The sequence below is a fragment of the Epinephelus moara genome, chromosome 8 (assembly GCF_006386435.1).
Source record: "Epinephelus moara isolate mb chromosome 8, YSFRI_EMoa_1.0, whole genome shotgun sequence".
In the NCBI taxonomy this organism is placed as follows: domain Eukaryota; kingdom Metazoa; phylum Chordata; class Actinopteri; order Perciformes; family Serranidae; genus Epinephelus; species Epinephelus moara.
This window is the reverse complement of record NC_065513.1, coordinates 45,483,054-45,497,447: the sequence shown is the minus strand read 5'-3', so window position 1 is coordinate 45,497,447 and position 14,394 is coordinate 45,483,054. Positions and strand designations below refer to the sequence as shown.

The 14,394-nt window shown below is 43.9% G+C and overlaps 1 protein-coding gene across 2 annotated transcripts in view; it reads left to right on the top strand.

Annotated features, from left to right (window-relative positions):
- LOC126394091 (zinc finger MIZ domain-containing protein 2-like) overlaps nucleotides 1-13,852 on the top strand; it is a 27,342-nt gene extending 13,490 nt beyond the window's left edge. For both annotated transcript variants that reach the window (XM_050050697.1, XM_050050698.1), the window contains exons 5-21: nucleotides 953-1,112; nucleotides 1,551-1,793; nucleotides 2,278-2,437; nucleotides 3,161-3,279; nucleotides 3,456-3,548; nucleotides 4,225-4,414; nucleotides 4,671-4,812; nucleotides 5,214-5,292; nucleotides 6,287-6,418; nucleotides 6,559-6,664; nucleotides 6,958-7,115; nucleotides 7,442-7,509; nucleotides 8,876-8,944; nucleotides 10,051-10,331; nucleotides 11,222-11,397; nucleotides 12,117-12,314; nucleotides 12,445-13,852. In XM_050050697.1, the coding sequence (XP_049906654.1) occupies nucleotides 953-1,112; nucleotides 1,551-1,793; nucleotides 2,278-2,437; nucleotides 3,161-3,279; nucleotides 3,456-3,548; nucleotides 4,225-4,414; nucleotides 4,671-4,812; nucleotides 5,214-5,292; nucleotides 6,287-6,418; nucleotides 6,559-6,664; nucleotides 6,958-7,115; nucleotides 7,442-7,509; nucleotides 8,876-8,944; nucleotides 10,051-10,331; nucleotides 11,222-11,397; nucleotides 12,117-12,314; nucleotides 12,445-12,552 (2,482 nt within the window). In that variant the 3' untranslated portion in view covers nucleotides 12,553-13,852. The remainder of the gene's footprint in view (nucleotides 1-952; nucleotides 1,113-1,550; nucleotides 1,794-2,277; nucleotides 2,438-3,160; nucleotides 3,280-3,455; nucleotides 3,549-4,224; nucleotides 4,415-4,670; nucleotides 4,813-5,213; nucleotides 5,293-6,286; nucleotides 6,419-6,558; nucleotides 6,665-6,957; nucleotides 7,116-7,441; nucleotides 7,510-8,875; nucleotides 8,945-10,050; nucleotides 10,332-11,221; nucleotides 11,398-12,116; nucleotides 12,315-12,444) is intronic.
- Nucleotides 13,853-14,394: the final 542 nt, after the last annotated feature.

Genomic DNA, 14,394 nt, shown 5'->3' with positions numbered 1-14,394 from the left:
GGACTTGGTATTGAATTTAACGACGGAGTAATCTTTTCCTTAAATTTTGCGACAGCACTATCTGATAAACATCTAGTATAGTAACTGTTGCTGAGTGGCGTGTAATCGGTGTGTTTATTATTATTATTATTATTGTATATATATATATATCTATACATATATATATATATATATATATAGATATATATATTTATTTGGTTTTTGTTTGTGTGTTTCTTTTGTTTTTTTGTGATTTTTATTTGTTGGTCTTTGGGGAGTTTTTTTTGTGGTGTAGTGTATTTATTGTGGGTATTTTTAAATATGTTTCTTTTTTGTTTGTTTATTTTGTTTATGGTGATTTTTTCCCTTTTTAAAATTCTTGTTTTATTTTTGATTATTATATTTGTGTTTTTTTTGTTTATTTTGTTTTGGTTTTTTTGTGGGGTTTTTTTTTTTAGGATTGGTGTTTTTGTTTAGTTTTGTGAGTGACAGGTTAAAATAAGTTTGTAAAACTTTATCTAACAGCCTCGTAGTTTGCAATAATTCCTAAAAATGAACAGAAGTGGAACTCCTTGAGAAAATTCCTGAGAACATTTTATGCTTCAAACTAAAGATAAATTAAATCGAGTTATTTCCAAGTATAAAAAGAGGCTTTTTGTCATTTAAGTTCATCACATGGTAGTAGTAGTAGTAAATTGAGTTCTGTCAGTTTCTCAACATGAAGAATTGTTCTGCTGAGGGACAAAATATCAGAGAGCTTATGATAAATAAAGATACAGAATATTGTTTTGACTGTATGTAGACTAAACTTTATCACAGGCTACTTCTCATAAATAATAAATCAATAATGAAATCAAATAATTTTAGTATTTTCTATCATCATATAAAAACACCACGTCACATTGTTACTGTGCAGAAAATAAAACAAAGTGATTAAAATCTGAAACTGACCCTCCTCTCTCTCTGTCTTCAGTTACCCATCAAACCCCGGCGGCTCCAGAGGTTCAGCTGACTTCACTCAGGCCGCTGCAGCCGCCGCCGTCGCTGCTGCCGCTGCCACGGCAACCGCCACGGCCACGGCAACTGTCGCCGCCATCCAGGAGAAACAAAACCAGGAAATGAACTATGGACAGGTAAGGAGGAGGAGGAGGAGGAGGAGGAGGAGGGAGTTAGTGCTCCCTCTGCTGGAGACTTCAGGTGTCATCATGGTTATTTTAATTATTCATGTTCCTGCGACCTGAGCCGGAGGTCATGTTGGAGCGTCTCTACGTGTAACGACACAGGATCCGTACGTCCACATAAATGAGTCTGATGATGTGACGTCAGTCCGTCCCTCAGTACCGTCTCACTTCCTGTCTGTGTCTCCGCTCCGAGCTCTTTGGTTCCTGCTGATACTGATCAGTATTTTCCCTCAGAACAAACACACAGGAGAGAATAGTTCACCTGTCAGGGACTATTTTCAGCAGCGGATTGATCCACATTTGGTGCTGTAGTGAGTGTGTGTAAAAACAGATGATGTAATCGTGTACAGAATAAACATGTTGTTATTATTTGTTTGTTGTGTGAATCAGTTGGGAGGTCCGGCCTACAACAACCAGTTCATGGCCCACTCTGGCCCCCGTGGCCCCCCTGGCATGGCTCCTGGAGGTATGGGCCCCGGGCCTGGACCCACCAGGGGTCCCCCCTCAATGGGCCCCATGTACGGCCCTGGTGGCGGCCCCCAGAGGGTCCCTCAGCACCCAAACTACGGCCCTGGACCACAGCAGGGCCACCTGAGGCCGCCACAGGGCCTCAAACGGCCCTACAACTCTGAGGTGAGGAGGTTCAATCAGAGTCCACAGTAATCAGATTAAACCTGGTGTAATCTGATTACATTTAATGGGATTACATTAGACTTTTATATAGTTAAGAGTTTATTTGTTTGAGATCATGTCGGATTTTTATCAGAATTTAAATCTCTGATGGTTCTTTTTATTGTATTTATTGGAGTCATGAAAAAAATACAGATCTATAAAATAATATTAGTTTTAATATTTTTTGTGAAATGAAAATACAAAACATTTTCTCTGCTTAGAAAATAACAATACTACTAGTAACTGTCTATATGAATCTTTATCAACATTAAAAAGTTATAAATAAATAGAAAAAAATGATTTAAAACAAAAGTACCTAATGCAATTTAAAATAATAACAATAAAATAAATAAATAATTCATCATTATTATTATTATTATTTCAATGATTAAAATGATGTAAATTAATATACAAGTCATTTCACATTCTTCCTTTTGTTCCTCAGTCTTTCCCAGGAATGTCTCAGCAGTACGGCGTTCCCGTCGGTCCCAGTGTGAACGTGATGTCAGGTCCTGGTGGCGCCGGTGGTTCAATCCCAGGGTCAGGCGGAGGCGGTCACGGCGGCCCCGGTCCGTACGCCGGCCCCAACATGCAGTATCATCCAGGTGAGAAGCTGCAGGTAGCATTAATGTTACTGCAGGTTTAACAGCTGCTGACAAAACTGCTGTGTTTTGTTTGGTTCATATCAAGATGTTTTATCGATATGTATATTTTGGATTTTTTTTTTTTAAGATAAAAAAACATCCGTTAACACTGATTAATGTGTTTATAATGTGATGGAAGGATTGTTTTGAGTCAGAGGTGAAACAACAGAGATTTGATGGGTTATAGTTTGATTTGACTCCTCGGACACTGTCACTGATGTCATCACCTGTCATTCTGTTAAAGTTCCCTTAGCTTAGCACAAAGACTGGAGGCAGAGGGAAACTGTTAGCCTAGCTTAGCACAAAGACTGAAGGCAGAGGGAAACTGTTAGCCTAGCTTAGCACAAAGACTGGAAGCAGGGGGAAACTGTTAGCCTAGCTTAGCACAAAGACTGGAGGCAGAGGGAAACTGTTAGCCTAGCTTAGCACAAAGACTGGAAGCAGGGGGAAACTGTTAGCCTAGCTTAGCACAAACACTAGAGGCAGAGGGAAACTGTTAGCCTAGTTTAGCACAAAGACTGGAAGCAGGGGGAAACTGTCAGCCTAGCTTAGCACAAAGACTGGAGGCAGAGGGAAACTGTTAGCCTAGTTTAGCACAAAGACTGGAAGCAGGGGGAAACTGTTAGCCTCGCTTAGGGTGTGTTGGTCGGTGTTTCAGGATCTTTTCTGTCTGTGTACCTGCAGGTCCTGGTGGTCCAGGTCCCGCCCCCCAGCGATCAGGCTCCTCCCCCTCCTATCAGACCCATAAGATGCCCCTCCCACAGTACCCCCCCTCTGGACCCCCCAACTCACAGTACTACAAGGTGAGGAGTTACAGTCAGTCAGCATCGGGAGGCTGCTTCCTGTGTGTGTGTGTGTGTCTGTGTCTGTGTCTGTGTCTGTGTCTGTGTCTGTGTGTCTGTGTGTCTGTGTGTGTCTGTGTGTGTCTGTGTGTTGTATATTTAAACATAAACATGTTGTTGTTTGTGTGTTGGTGCAGCAGGAGCAGTTTAACGGTCAGGGTGGAAGTTTGAACGCTCTGACAACGGGGGGCGCCGGTGGAGTCTACAACTCCTTCAACCAGCCGTCTGGGGTGAGTCTGACTCTGTGTGTGTGTGTGTGTGTGTGTGTGTGTGTGTGAGCAGTTTTCACATCAGATTAAATGACCGATCGTTGCAGCTCTACTTTAATGAGATTAAACTAAGTTTATAAATAAGTTTTAAAATTAGCTCCACGTGAACTGACATTAAGCTCCGCCCACATGTTGATGCATCAATTATTGAAATCAGCTTTGAAATCAGCTGATTGATCTCAGAGGGTTTATACATATTATTACAGTCATTTCTGACTCATGGTAATCTATTACACGTCCATGTTACAGAGTGGCGGGCCGTGCTGTGTAGCATGTGTGGATAATGACTCTGATGGCGGTGAACATGAGGTGGAACCACTAACATTAAATCTGTAGACCTGAACTCTCTGATCTCAGTTTGAAAATCACTCTGACGCCATGGGTCCTGATCATGTGATGATGATCTTCACAGTGACACAGTTTATGTAAAGTTGTCAGACAGTTTTATAAGAGGCCATAAAAACAGCTGACTCCTCCCTCTGAGGAAATGGCTCGGGTTTCAGAGGGTTAACATGACTCTTCATGTTCACATAAACGACCTTTGGATAGATAATGAAAATATTTCCTGCTCCGACGGTTCTGGTGTCTGTAACAGTGACGATAATCATCTTCCTCTTCCTCTTCCTCTTCCTCTCAGCCTGGTCGAGGGTTGCCAGGTTACCCCTCCTCGCCTGTTCCTGGAAACCCGACCCCTCCCATCACCCCCAGCAGCTCCATGGCCCCGCCCTACATGTCGCCCGGCAACAGTGACGTCAAGCCGCCGCCCTCCTCTTTCCTGCCTGACATCAAACCCAACATGGGCGGACTGCCGCCGCCGCCTCCCACAGGTATGAATATACACACATAAACAAACACACAGCAGGTTATTGTCAGAAGAATAATCACATTAAAGATGATGTCATGTGTTTGGTCGTTAGGTCTTCACTTTGTCGTATTTAATATTTAGATATTTTCTGTATCTGTTTCCTGTCTCGCTCTCTGCCGTCAATCTTCACACATTTTAATCAGTTTGAAAGATGAAATATTAATCTGACTGTATGGTGCACTACATCAGATCTGACCGTGTCGACTTCCTGTTTACAGGTAACCCCAGCGATGACCTGCGGCTGACCTTCCCAGTGCGTGACGGCGTGGTCCTGGAGCCCTTCAGATTAGAGCACAACCTGGCGGTCAGCAACCACGTCTTCCAGCTGAGAGACTCTGTCTACAAAACACTCATCATGAGGTGAACACACACACACACACACACACACACACACACACACACACACACACACAGGGCCCTGACAAACCAAGCTGACAGTCAGTCGGTCGATGTCAGGCTGTCAGCGCAGTGTGTTCCTGTGAGACTTTGAACACTGGAATATTTTGTGTTTTTGTGCCTCACACACACACGTGGTGCGAATTGTTCACTCAGTTCACTCTTGTGAAGAAGCATGTGACACGATCACGCTGCTCACTTCACTCGTGCATCTTAATTTGTGCACTAATGACATCTTTACATTTACTAACTGTAACTCACTCAAGTCTGGTGTGAACACACGATGATCAATAACTGTGTGTGTGTGTGTGTGTGTGTGTCAGACCGGATCTGGAGCTGTGTGTGTGTGTGTGTGTGTGTGTCAGACCGGATCTGGAGCTCCAGTTTAAGTGTTACCACCACGAAGATCGACAGATGAACACTAACTGGCCCGCCTCCGTCCAGGTACCTCCTCCTCCTCCTCCTCTTCGTCTTCTTCGTCTTTTGTCTCGACACTTTATTTCTTTTTTTATTTTTTGTTTCAGAAATGATGTTTTTATGGAATATATTTTAATGTGATCACTGTTATGAAACTTTTACTTTCTGCTAAAACAGGAAAATAAATCAGAATTAAATAAGAACAATGAAATAATAACACAGTTGTTGAAAACAAACAGAACCAGAATGTTGATGAAATATGATTCACACCTCATTTCCACTTGTGTACGGAGACGAGTCAACAGGAAGTTCAGTCATTCCTCATCATGGGAATCTGTCTGATATCTGATGTGCCTGTGAAGATCCTCCCTTCAACTTTTACGGCAGTTTTCGGAGAGATCGTATGACCGTGTGTTAGCTTAGCTTAGCTTAGCTTAGCTACGTTCATTTGTATTTTTAATTAAATATTTTCCATATCGTGACGTGCACCTGGCAGGTCAACATCTTTATTCATTCGTTGCAGTATTGGTCCTGTTTCTGTCTCGGTTATGTTCAAAGCCAATATTCCACAAGCAGACTAAATAAGCCCCTCCCCCACGGCTGCTGGTAGTTTCTATCAGGTTTCTGTCCATAAAGAAATGACAGAGGCATCATCTGTATATTTATGGATCTACAGACACCAGTCACAGACGTAAATGGAAACGAGGCGTCACTTTGAAATTCAAGATAAAGACAAATAAACTGGCATCAAACAAACGATGGTGACAGAGGTGGTGTCAGATCTGATGAAGAACATTATCCTTTAGTCCCAAAGATAAAAATAATCTCAGGAATCAACTGAAGGTGTTTCTGACACTTTGTAGAGACACTGAGAATCAGAAAATATATCTGACACAAGAAGTGACACTTTCTGGAGGCGGGGTTAATATGAGGTCCATCTGCAGAGCTGTCTTTGTGTTCTGTCTTTATTTAACTCCTCTTATCTCCTCCTGCTCCTCCTCCTCCTCCTGCTCCTCCTCAGGTGAGCGTGAACGCGACTCCTCTCACCATCGAACGAGGCGACAACAAAACTTCCCACAAGCCTTTGTACCTGAAGCAGGTGTGTCAGCCGGGCAGGAACACCATCCAGATCACCGTCACCGCCTGCTGCTGCGTAAGAGCTCACACACACACACACACACACACACACACATGCACATGCACGCACGCACGCACACACACACATCATATGTTATACATACAAAGATGTTCACACGTGGTTATTTTAACATACCTGTCTGTGTCTCTGTGCAGTCTCACCTGTTTGTCCTCCAGCTGGTTCATCGTCCGTCGGTCCGTTCAGTGCTTCAGGGTCTGATGAAGAAGAGGCTGCTGCCTGCCGAGCATTGTGTCACTAAGAGTAAGTTTAATGACTCATTAATTTATCTCACCACCAGCCCGTGGTGTAGGCAGTACAGGTGAATGCTTAGGGCACCGTCATCCATAGGGGGAGGGGTTAGGGGAGCCCCCCCACGCTCACCTAGGACACCAGATGTGTTGGGGCGCCACCTGACATCACAGCCTCTGATCAACTAGAATCCACTGAGTCGCCTGTTGTTGATTGATTCTCAAGCTTTTGTAAATATTTCACATTCCTGTATTTGACTCTGATATTTTTCATATTAACTTAAATTATTTCCGTCTGTGTCTCAGTAAAGAGGAACTTTAGCAGCGGTTCGATCCCCGGGACTCCCGGGTTAAACGGAGAGGACGGCGTGGAGCAGACGGCCATCAGAGTGTCGCTGAAATGTCCCATCACTTTCCGCCGCATCCAGCTGCCCGCCAGAGGTCACGACTGCAGACATATACAGGTCAAAGGGCCACAGCCAATCAGGACGCTCCACACTCTGATGTTGGAACACCAGCCCCGATTTTACCAGAGACTGTCACATTTTTCTAGAATCCGAAAAAACATTAAAATCAATAAGCTTTAATAACATAAAGAGTGCACATGAAAAAACACTGATCAATTACTCTGTCTGTCTGTCTGTCTGTCTGTCTGTCTGTCTGTCTGACCGACCGTCTGTCTGTCTGTCTGTCTGTCTGTCTGTCTGTCTGACCGTCTGACCGTCTGTCTGTCTGTCTGTCTGTCTGTCTGTCTGTCTGACCGTCTGACCGTCTGTCTGTCTGTCTGCAGTGCTTTGATCTGGAGTCGTACCTGCAGCTCAACTGTGAGAGAGGAACATGGAGGTGTCCTGTGTGCAAGTACGTCTCTCTCACACGAACACACTCAGTCAGGGCTGGACCATAAAACGACCTCGACAGGCGGTCGGGGTAAATTTTATGTCGATAACGATGATAAACTTTTCCTGATATTAAAAAGACCTAACAGCCTGTCACACATCGGAAATAAACACAACAAGCAGCAGCCAGTCTGTCTGCTGCTTCTCTCTCTGCTCTGATTGGCTGCCTGTCTGCAGGAGGGCGGGGCTACGTGGACAGCAGCGAAGGCAGTGAAACAGACTTTAGGACATATTTTACTGGAGTCAGTGATCACAGAGCTCATGATCCCTCAGAGCAACAAATGTGAGACAGTGTGATCGATTAATCAAACACATGTTGAACATGAGGAACACAAACTTACAGAAATGTGGCGTCTTCGGGTCGTTGTGCTCGCAGTAACTTCCTGTCTCCTCTGAATCCACACCTGGTGTGTTTCACAGCCACAGAGCTCGTTATGTTGAGGCTGTTCTCATGAACTGTTCGTACGTTTCCTACAAAAAGAACCAAAAATTGGTACATACACGAACCACGTAATCATGAACCAGTCATTCGTACATAACCTACGTATTTTGGAAAGCTATGATCACATGACCAGTGTGCTGACAGGACTGAAGAATAAAGCAGGAAGTGGTCTGAGGCAGGATCAGGTGGTGGACGGGTCACAAAGCGCAGGACTTTCCCCAAGAGACTGCGTTCGGAACCGGACTTTGAGTTAATCATTTTTAAGTACATCGTCTCCATGTTTCCTTCCCTAACCTCCGAAACTTTATTTTGCTAACTAACCCACGTAATGTCATTCATGGGGCGCTGATTCATAGGATGTCGTACTTACTGTTGTACGAGAATACGTTGTTATGCCAAAGTGCTGAAAGTGAACCGGTGTTATCGTCTAAAGTTTAGAGACTGTTGACAGAAAAGCTACAAACACTGCGTCACATATACCGAGGTCAGACGCACCAAAGCTCAGAGTAAGACGGTCTGCAAGATATTCAGTCAGTCGGTGCCGACCAAGACAGGAAACACACCTGAAAAGGTTCCAGCTCAGCGACCACACCATGAATTTATTATAAGACGAGCTAACATGTATATTATATATGCTGTTCTTCTAGTTTATATTTAAATAAAAATGTTGTAAAGTTAAACTAAAGAATCCTTCAGGCTCCAGTCATTAACAGGGACTCTTCATACTGTCGACATCATCAAGTTATATTTTGGGATAAATATTGATCTTATGTTTTTCCTCATCGTCCAGCCCTACGTTCAGAGTATTTCTACACAATTCTTATGTCCTTTATAACTTGTAACCGTGTGTGTGTGTGTGTGTGTGTGTGTGTGTGTGTGTGCGCAGTAAAACAGCTCTGTTAGAAGGTCTGGAGGTGGATCAGTACATGCTGGGAATCCTCATCTACGTTCAGAAGTAAGAAACTTTATTTCTAACTCCAGACTTTATCTTGATGTGTTCTGATGATCTGAAGCACTTTAACTGTTTGAAGGAGGCTCAGGTGGTGTACTTAGACACTTAGAAATCTCAAAGGTGTGATTTTCAATACTTTGAAAAATATGATGCTCCTCCTCCTCCTCCTAACACACTGATGTAGAGATCATGTGTGGAGGTGATGTGATGTAGTGCACATCATGAGCCAGCAGAGGTCAGTCTCTTCTGGTGGAACAGGAAACTGAGCTGAGAAAGATGGCGACTGTGAGTGGTGGGGATAACGTTACAGGACTAGTCAAGTAGAAATGTGCAACATATGACTTTATCTTAAGACTTCCTCTGCCTGTAAAATCAGTTTATTTGCCACAAGATTCAACTCAACACATCGTCTCAGGTCAGCGATGTGTCGGCTTCTGCTGCGAGTCTAATTTGAAGTAACTTTGCTGCAGAGTGAATCACATCAACGTTACTTTACTGTTGATTTTTATGGGTTTTTTTCAGACATCTTCTGACCTCTGCACTATTTTATGTCTCATTTTTACCTGTAATGTTCTTTTTATTCATATATGCAGAGCATTGTTTGAGCAGCCTGAGATCTAACAATGATTTCTCTGATGTGAAGATGACATTAAAAAACTTGAAACTTAATTTATCATGTCTGTAAAGTGTCAAACATTCTTGAAACTTCAAGTGGCGTCGTCATGTCTTGTTTTCTCCAACCAACAGTCCCAAACAGGAAGAGATTCAGGTTCATGTGATATAAAACAGATTGTTTGCACAGTTTTGCCTTTAAAATGAATCGTTTCAACATGTTGCTCTTTATGAGTTGAGTTGTAAAATCAAGGTGAAGAGCAGCTCAGTGGGGACGTCCCACTCTGTGAGGACTGTGACCTGGGCGCCTCAGACTGGAACCAGTTTGGAACCAGTTAGTTGGTCCCAGTCAGATAATAAACTGAAACCTGGAGGAAGAAAACGACGCTCAGTTACTGAGGGAACAAACTGTTTGCTTCATGTTTGTGATTGTTGACTTGTCACTTTCTTCTCCTCCTCCTCCTCCTCCTCCTCCTCCTCCTCCTCCTCCTCCTCAGCTCCGAGTACGAGGAGATCACCATCGACCCAGTGTGCAGCTGGAAGCCGGTTCCTGTGAAGCCCGACATCCACGTGAAGGAGGAGTCAGACGGCCCCGTGTTGAAGCGCTGCCGGACGCTCAGCCCGACTCACATGGTCCTGCCCAGCGTCATGGAGATGATCGCATCACTAGGCCCCGCCCCCACCTCGGCCACCACCTCCTCCTCCTCCCCAATGCCCTACCCTCCCGTATCTGCAGGGGGCAGCAATAACAGCAACACACCGGACTACCCAGGCCCAGGTACGCAGGGTGGAGGGAGCCACAGCCATTAAAGTTTACACTTTATATCTGATAGAAGAAGACATGAGGTCACACACTGTTTGTCTGACATGTTTTTATACACTGTGTTTTATACAGTGTGTTTTATACAGTGTGTTTTATTCAGTGTGTTTTATACAGTGTGTTTTATACACTCTGTTTTATTCAGTGTGTTTTATACACTGTGTTTTATTCAGTGTGTTTTATACACTCTGTTTTATTCAGTGTGTTTTATACACTGTGTTTTATTCAGTGTGTTTTATACACTGTGTTTTATTCAGTGTGTTTTATTCAGTGTTCATCTGAGAATGATTTTATAAATCTGCAGCGCAGAAAAACACCTGTTGGTCAAATAGATAAAAACACAGAACACATAAAGTGATAAAAAGATGAAAAGTTAATGAAACACAAATAAATAAAGGTTGTAACGTCACGTTTTTTTTAAATTATTATTATTGTTATTAATATTAACAAATTTAAAATGTCTCTTTAATAATAATTTATCTTGATATTTTATCAGTGCGTAGTTGTTGTTATTTGCTGGTGTTCAGGTTGTTTCCTGTCACAGTGTTTAATGGATTTAAAGAAAGACTTTACAGGAACATAAACAACAACAACAACAACAAGTCGTCCGTCCATTAACCTCCACTGAATGATTGATTATCGGGCGTGTCCATCAGTAATCAGTGAGGTCATCTTCCTGTTGACGGAGGAGCTGATGAATCTTTAATGAGCTCATGTCTCTGTTGAAGGATCAAATAATCTTTATTGATACAAACGATCGATTGATCGATCAGGATCAAACTCTGAATGGATCAATCAGAGGACTGATGACTGTATCTGATCAGGTGTATTGATCCGTGTGTCCTCAGCTCCGTCCTACCCCAGCAGTCAGTCTGCAGGCTTCTCAGACTTCAGTGGTCCTGGTACTCCTGGTGTGGGGGGGGACTTCTCCTCCCCCGGGCCCCCCCCCCTCTCCTACCAGTCTGAGCTCTCCAGCGCCCTCCTCACCCCCGACAAACCCCCCCCTCACCCGCTGGCTGGACAGGTACAGTGACATCATCACCTTCATCTTCATCATCGTCATGTTTTATTGGTTCAGAACAGAAGGTTCACCAGTTCTCCTCCTCTACCTCCTTTCTGTTCGTTGTCTTTTCTTGTCTCCTCTCCTTCCCCTTCCCTTCCTCTCCACTCTCCCTCCTTTCATCCTCCTCCTCTTTTCTTCCTCTCATTTCCCTCCTTCCTATTTCCCTTTGTCCTTCCTCTCCTCTTTACTTTGTTCCTTCCTTCCTTCCTTCCTTCCTTCCTCTCTTTTTCCTTTACCAATCCTCTCTTTCCTGTGTTCCTTCCTCTCCTTGTTCCTTTCTCTGTCCCCTTTTTTCTTCCTCTCCTCCTTTCCTTCTCTCTTCTTCTTCCCTCCACTCTTCCTACCTTCCTACCTCTCCTCTCCAATTTTCTTCCTCTCTTCCCTTTCTTCCTTTCTCTCCTCCTTTCCTTCCCTCCTCTCCTCTTTCTTTCTGTCCTCTCCTCCTTCCTTTGTTCCTTCCACTCCTCCTTCCTTCCTCTGATCCTTTCCTTCTGACCTTCCTCTCCTCTCCTCCTTCCTTCCTGCTCTCTTTTTCTTCCTTCCTCTTCAATATCCTTCTTCTCTTCCCTTTTGTCCCTCCTCTTCTTTTTAACTTTATCTCTCTCCTCCTTCCTTCCTTTCCTTCCTTTGTCCCTTCACTCCTCTTTCCTTCCTTCCTTCCTTCCTCTCTCCTCTCTCAGATGTCAGTCTCGGGCCGTCTGGACTCCACTTCCCATGGTGCTCCTCTCTCCCAGCAGCAGTCGCAGGGTCTCCACGGCAACTCCCAAATGGGGGGCGGCAACCAGATGATGCAGCGTAGCAACCAGAATCCCCGTCTCCAAGGCGACAGCTCCTTCGCTCTCGGGGGGTCATCGGAGGTTCCTGAACCTTCTCTGGACGTGAGTACAAACCAGTAATTAGACCTCACGTTACACTGTTGCATCATGGGTAATTTGAGTTTGACTGGTGTTTTAAACTGGTTCCACTGGTTCTGTGTCTCCATCGTCTCGTCTCTGTGTGTTGCTGCAGTTGCTCCCGGAGTTGACCAACCCGGACGAGTTGCTGTCGTACCTCGGACCTCCGGACCTCCCAAACAACAACAACGACGACCTGCTGTCGCTGTTTGAGAACAACTGAACACACACACACACACACACACACACACACACACACACACACACACACACACAGAACTTTACTGTAACATACGAACTCTTTCTCTCCTCAACCGCCAACACGAGTGGTGGTCCAACATGGCCGCCGCCGTCTGCACAGGATGGAGTGGACAATATGAAAAAAAATCATCTTTTAAATATGAAAACTCTTTGATGTGTGACGATGATGATGGTAACTTTATTTTATTGTTTTTTTATCTTTAAACTGTATTTTGATGCTTCATCCTTCATTCCCTGTCGGAGCCGACGGCCGCGCTGCTCACAGGAAGCTGCAGGCGATTTAAAGATGGCGACGACCACGCGGCTGCCGTGACGACAGCTGACTGTGACGTGTGGTCGATTAAATCCAGAATGTTTGTTTCTGGTCCAAATGAGTTTGAAACGACGAGCTTTAAGGAGCGTCTGTGTTCACAGACAGGATGTGAAGGTTGACGCCGTTTACACTCAGCCACGAATGATGAGTTTATTTCCCAGGATTCAAAGTTTTAAACAGAACTGCAGATGATTCATCAGAAGGTGACGTTTTGCTCTGATCCTCTGATGTTGTTCACGCGTGAGGTCACATGGTCACAGTCAGTCCCTCAAGGAAGTCGTGATCACAGTTTCAGCCAATCGCTGTGAATTCTGAGCGACTTAATTTTGTCCAACTGCAGATTTGACTCTTTAAAACAGGTCAAATCTGATTTTATTGCAGAGCTGCGTGCAGCGTATTGATTCGCTCAGCCCCTCAGTGACAGAGCTAACTGTTAGCATCACAAAGCTAACGTTACCAAACAGTTATTAACGTGTTTAAAGACAGAGTCCAGCTTGACCTCACAATTTTTATTGCAAAACACGCCCATAAACATCACAACATCCCAGCTGCCACCAGACATCAATATAAAATTAGAGAGGCGTTGGACTCTAACGTCGCACAGATCTTGAAAACGTTCATATTTCACGTTGCGTGGATGTTAACAATATGATGTTTTGTTCTCAGCACCTCTCGACTAAATCTCGTTATTCTACGTCTGGACATCGTAGACGTTTGGAAGATGTTGGATTTTGGTTACAACAAGACCTGAAACCAACAAAATATCAACGTCATCTGCTGTTAGTATTCTATGTCAAACTGATGTTGGAAGCAGACGTCATCCTGACCTTGAACTTTGGTCACGTGACGTGACAACCTAAATTTAACCAAATATCAGCGTCTGATGGCGGCAGCGCGGATGCTTCACAATTTTTATTTTGTTTTAGAAAAGCTGACAAATGAGACATGTCAGGCCGCAACAACCCTAAAAACAGCTCACAGAATCCTGGAGGGACCGAAGTATATGTTAGTAGAACAACAGTTCATCTGTTTTAAATCACCTGATCAGTTTCAGGACGTCTGATTGGTTCAGTCACAGCGTCAGGAAGGAAATCATCACGTTTCAGTGTTTCTAGATCTTGTGTTCAGTCTAAAACTAAAATGTTCGGACTGCTGACAGAAAAATAACCAGCAACTATTTAGCCTCTGAAATTAAACAAAGTTTCCCAGAGTTCACTGTGACGTGTTCAGAAGTCTCGTTCTGTCCGAGCGACGGTCCAAAACTCAAAGTGACTAAACAGAAAATCTGAGACGTTGAAATCAGAAAATGTTGATTTGTCTTTTCACTGTTTTTGATTAAAAAAAAAAAGGAGTTCAGTGTTTCACCTCAGTGTCGTCCACGTTACTGTCAAACTGCTCTCACCACACTCCTGATGAAGAAGAGGTGTTCTCCTTGGAATATTTTGTTAGGAAGTTTATTTAAGTTTAAATCTCAGAGTTTCTGTCTCTTTG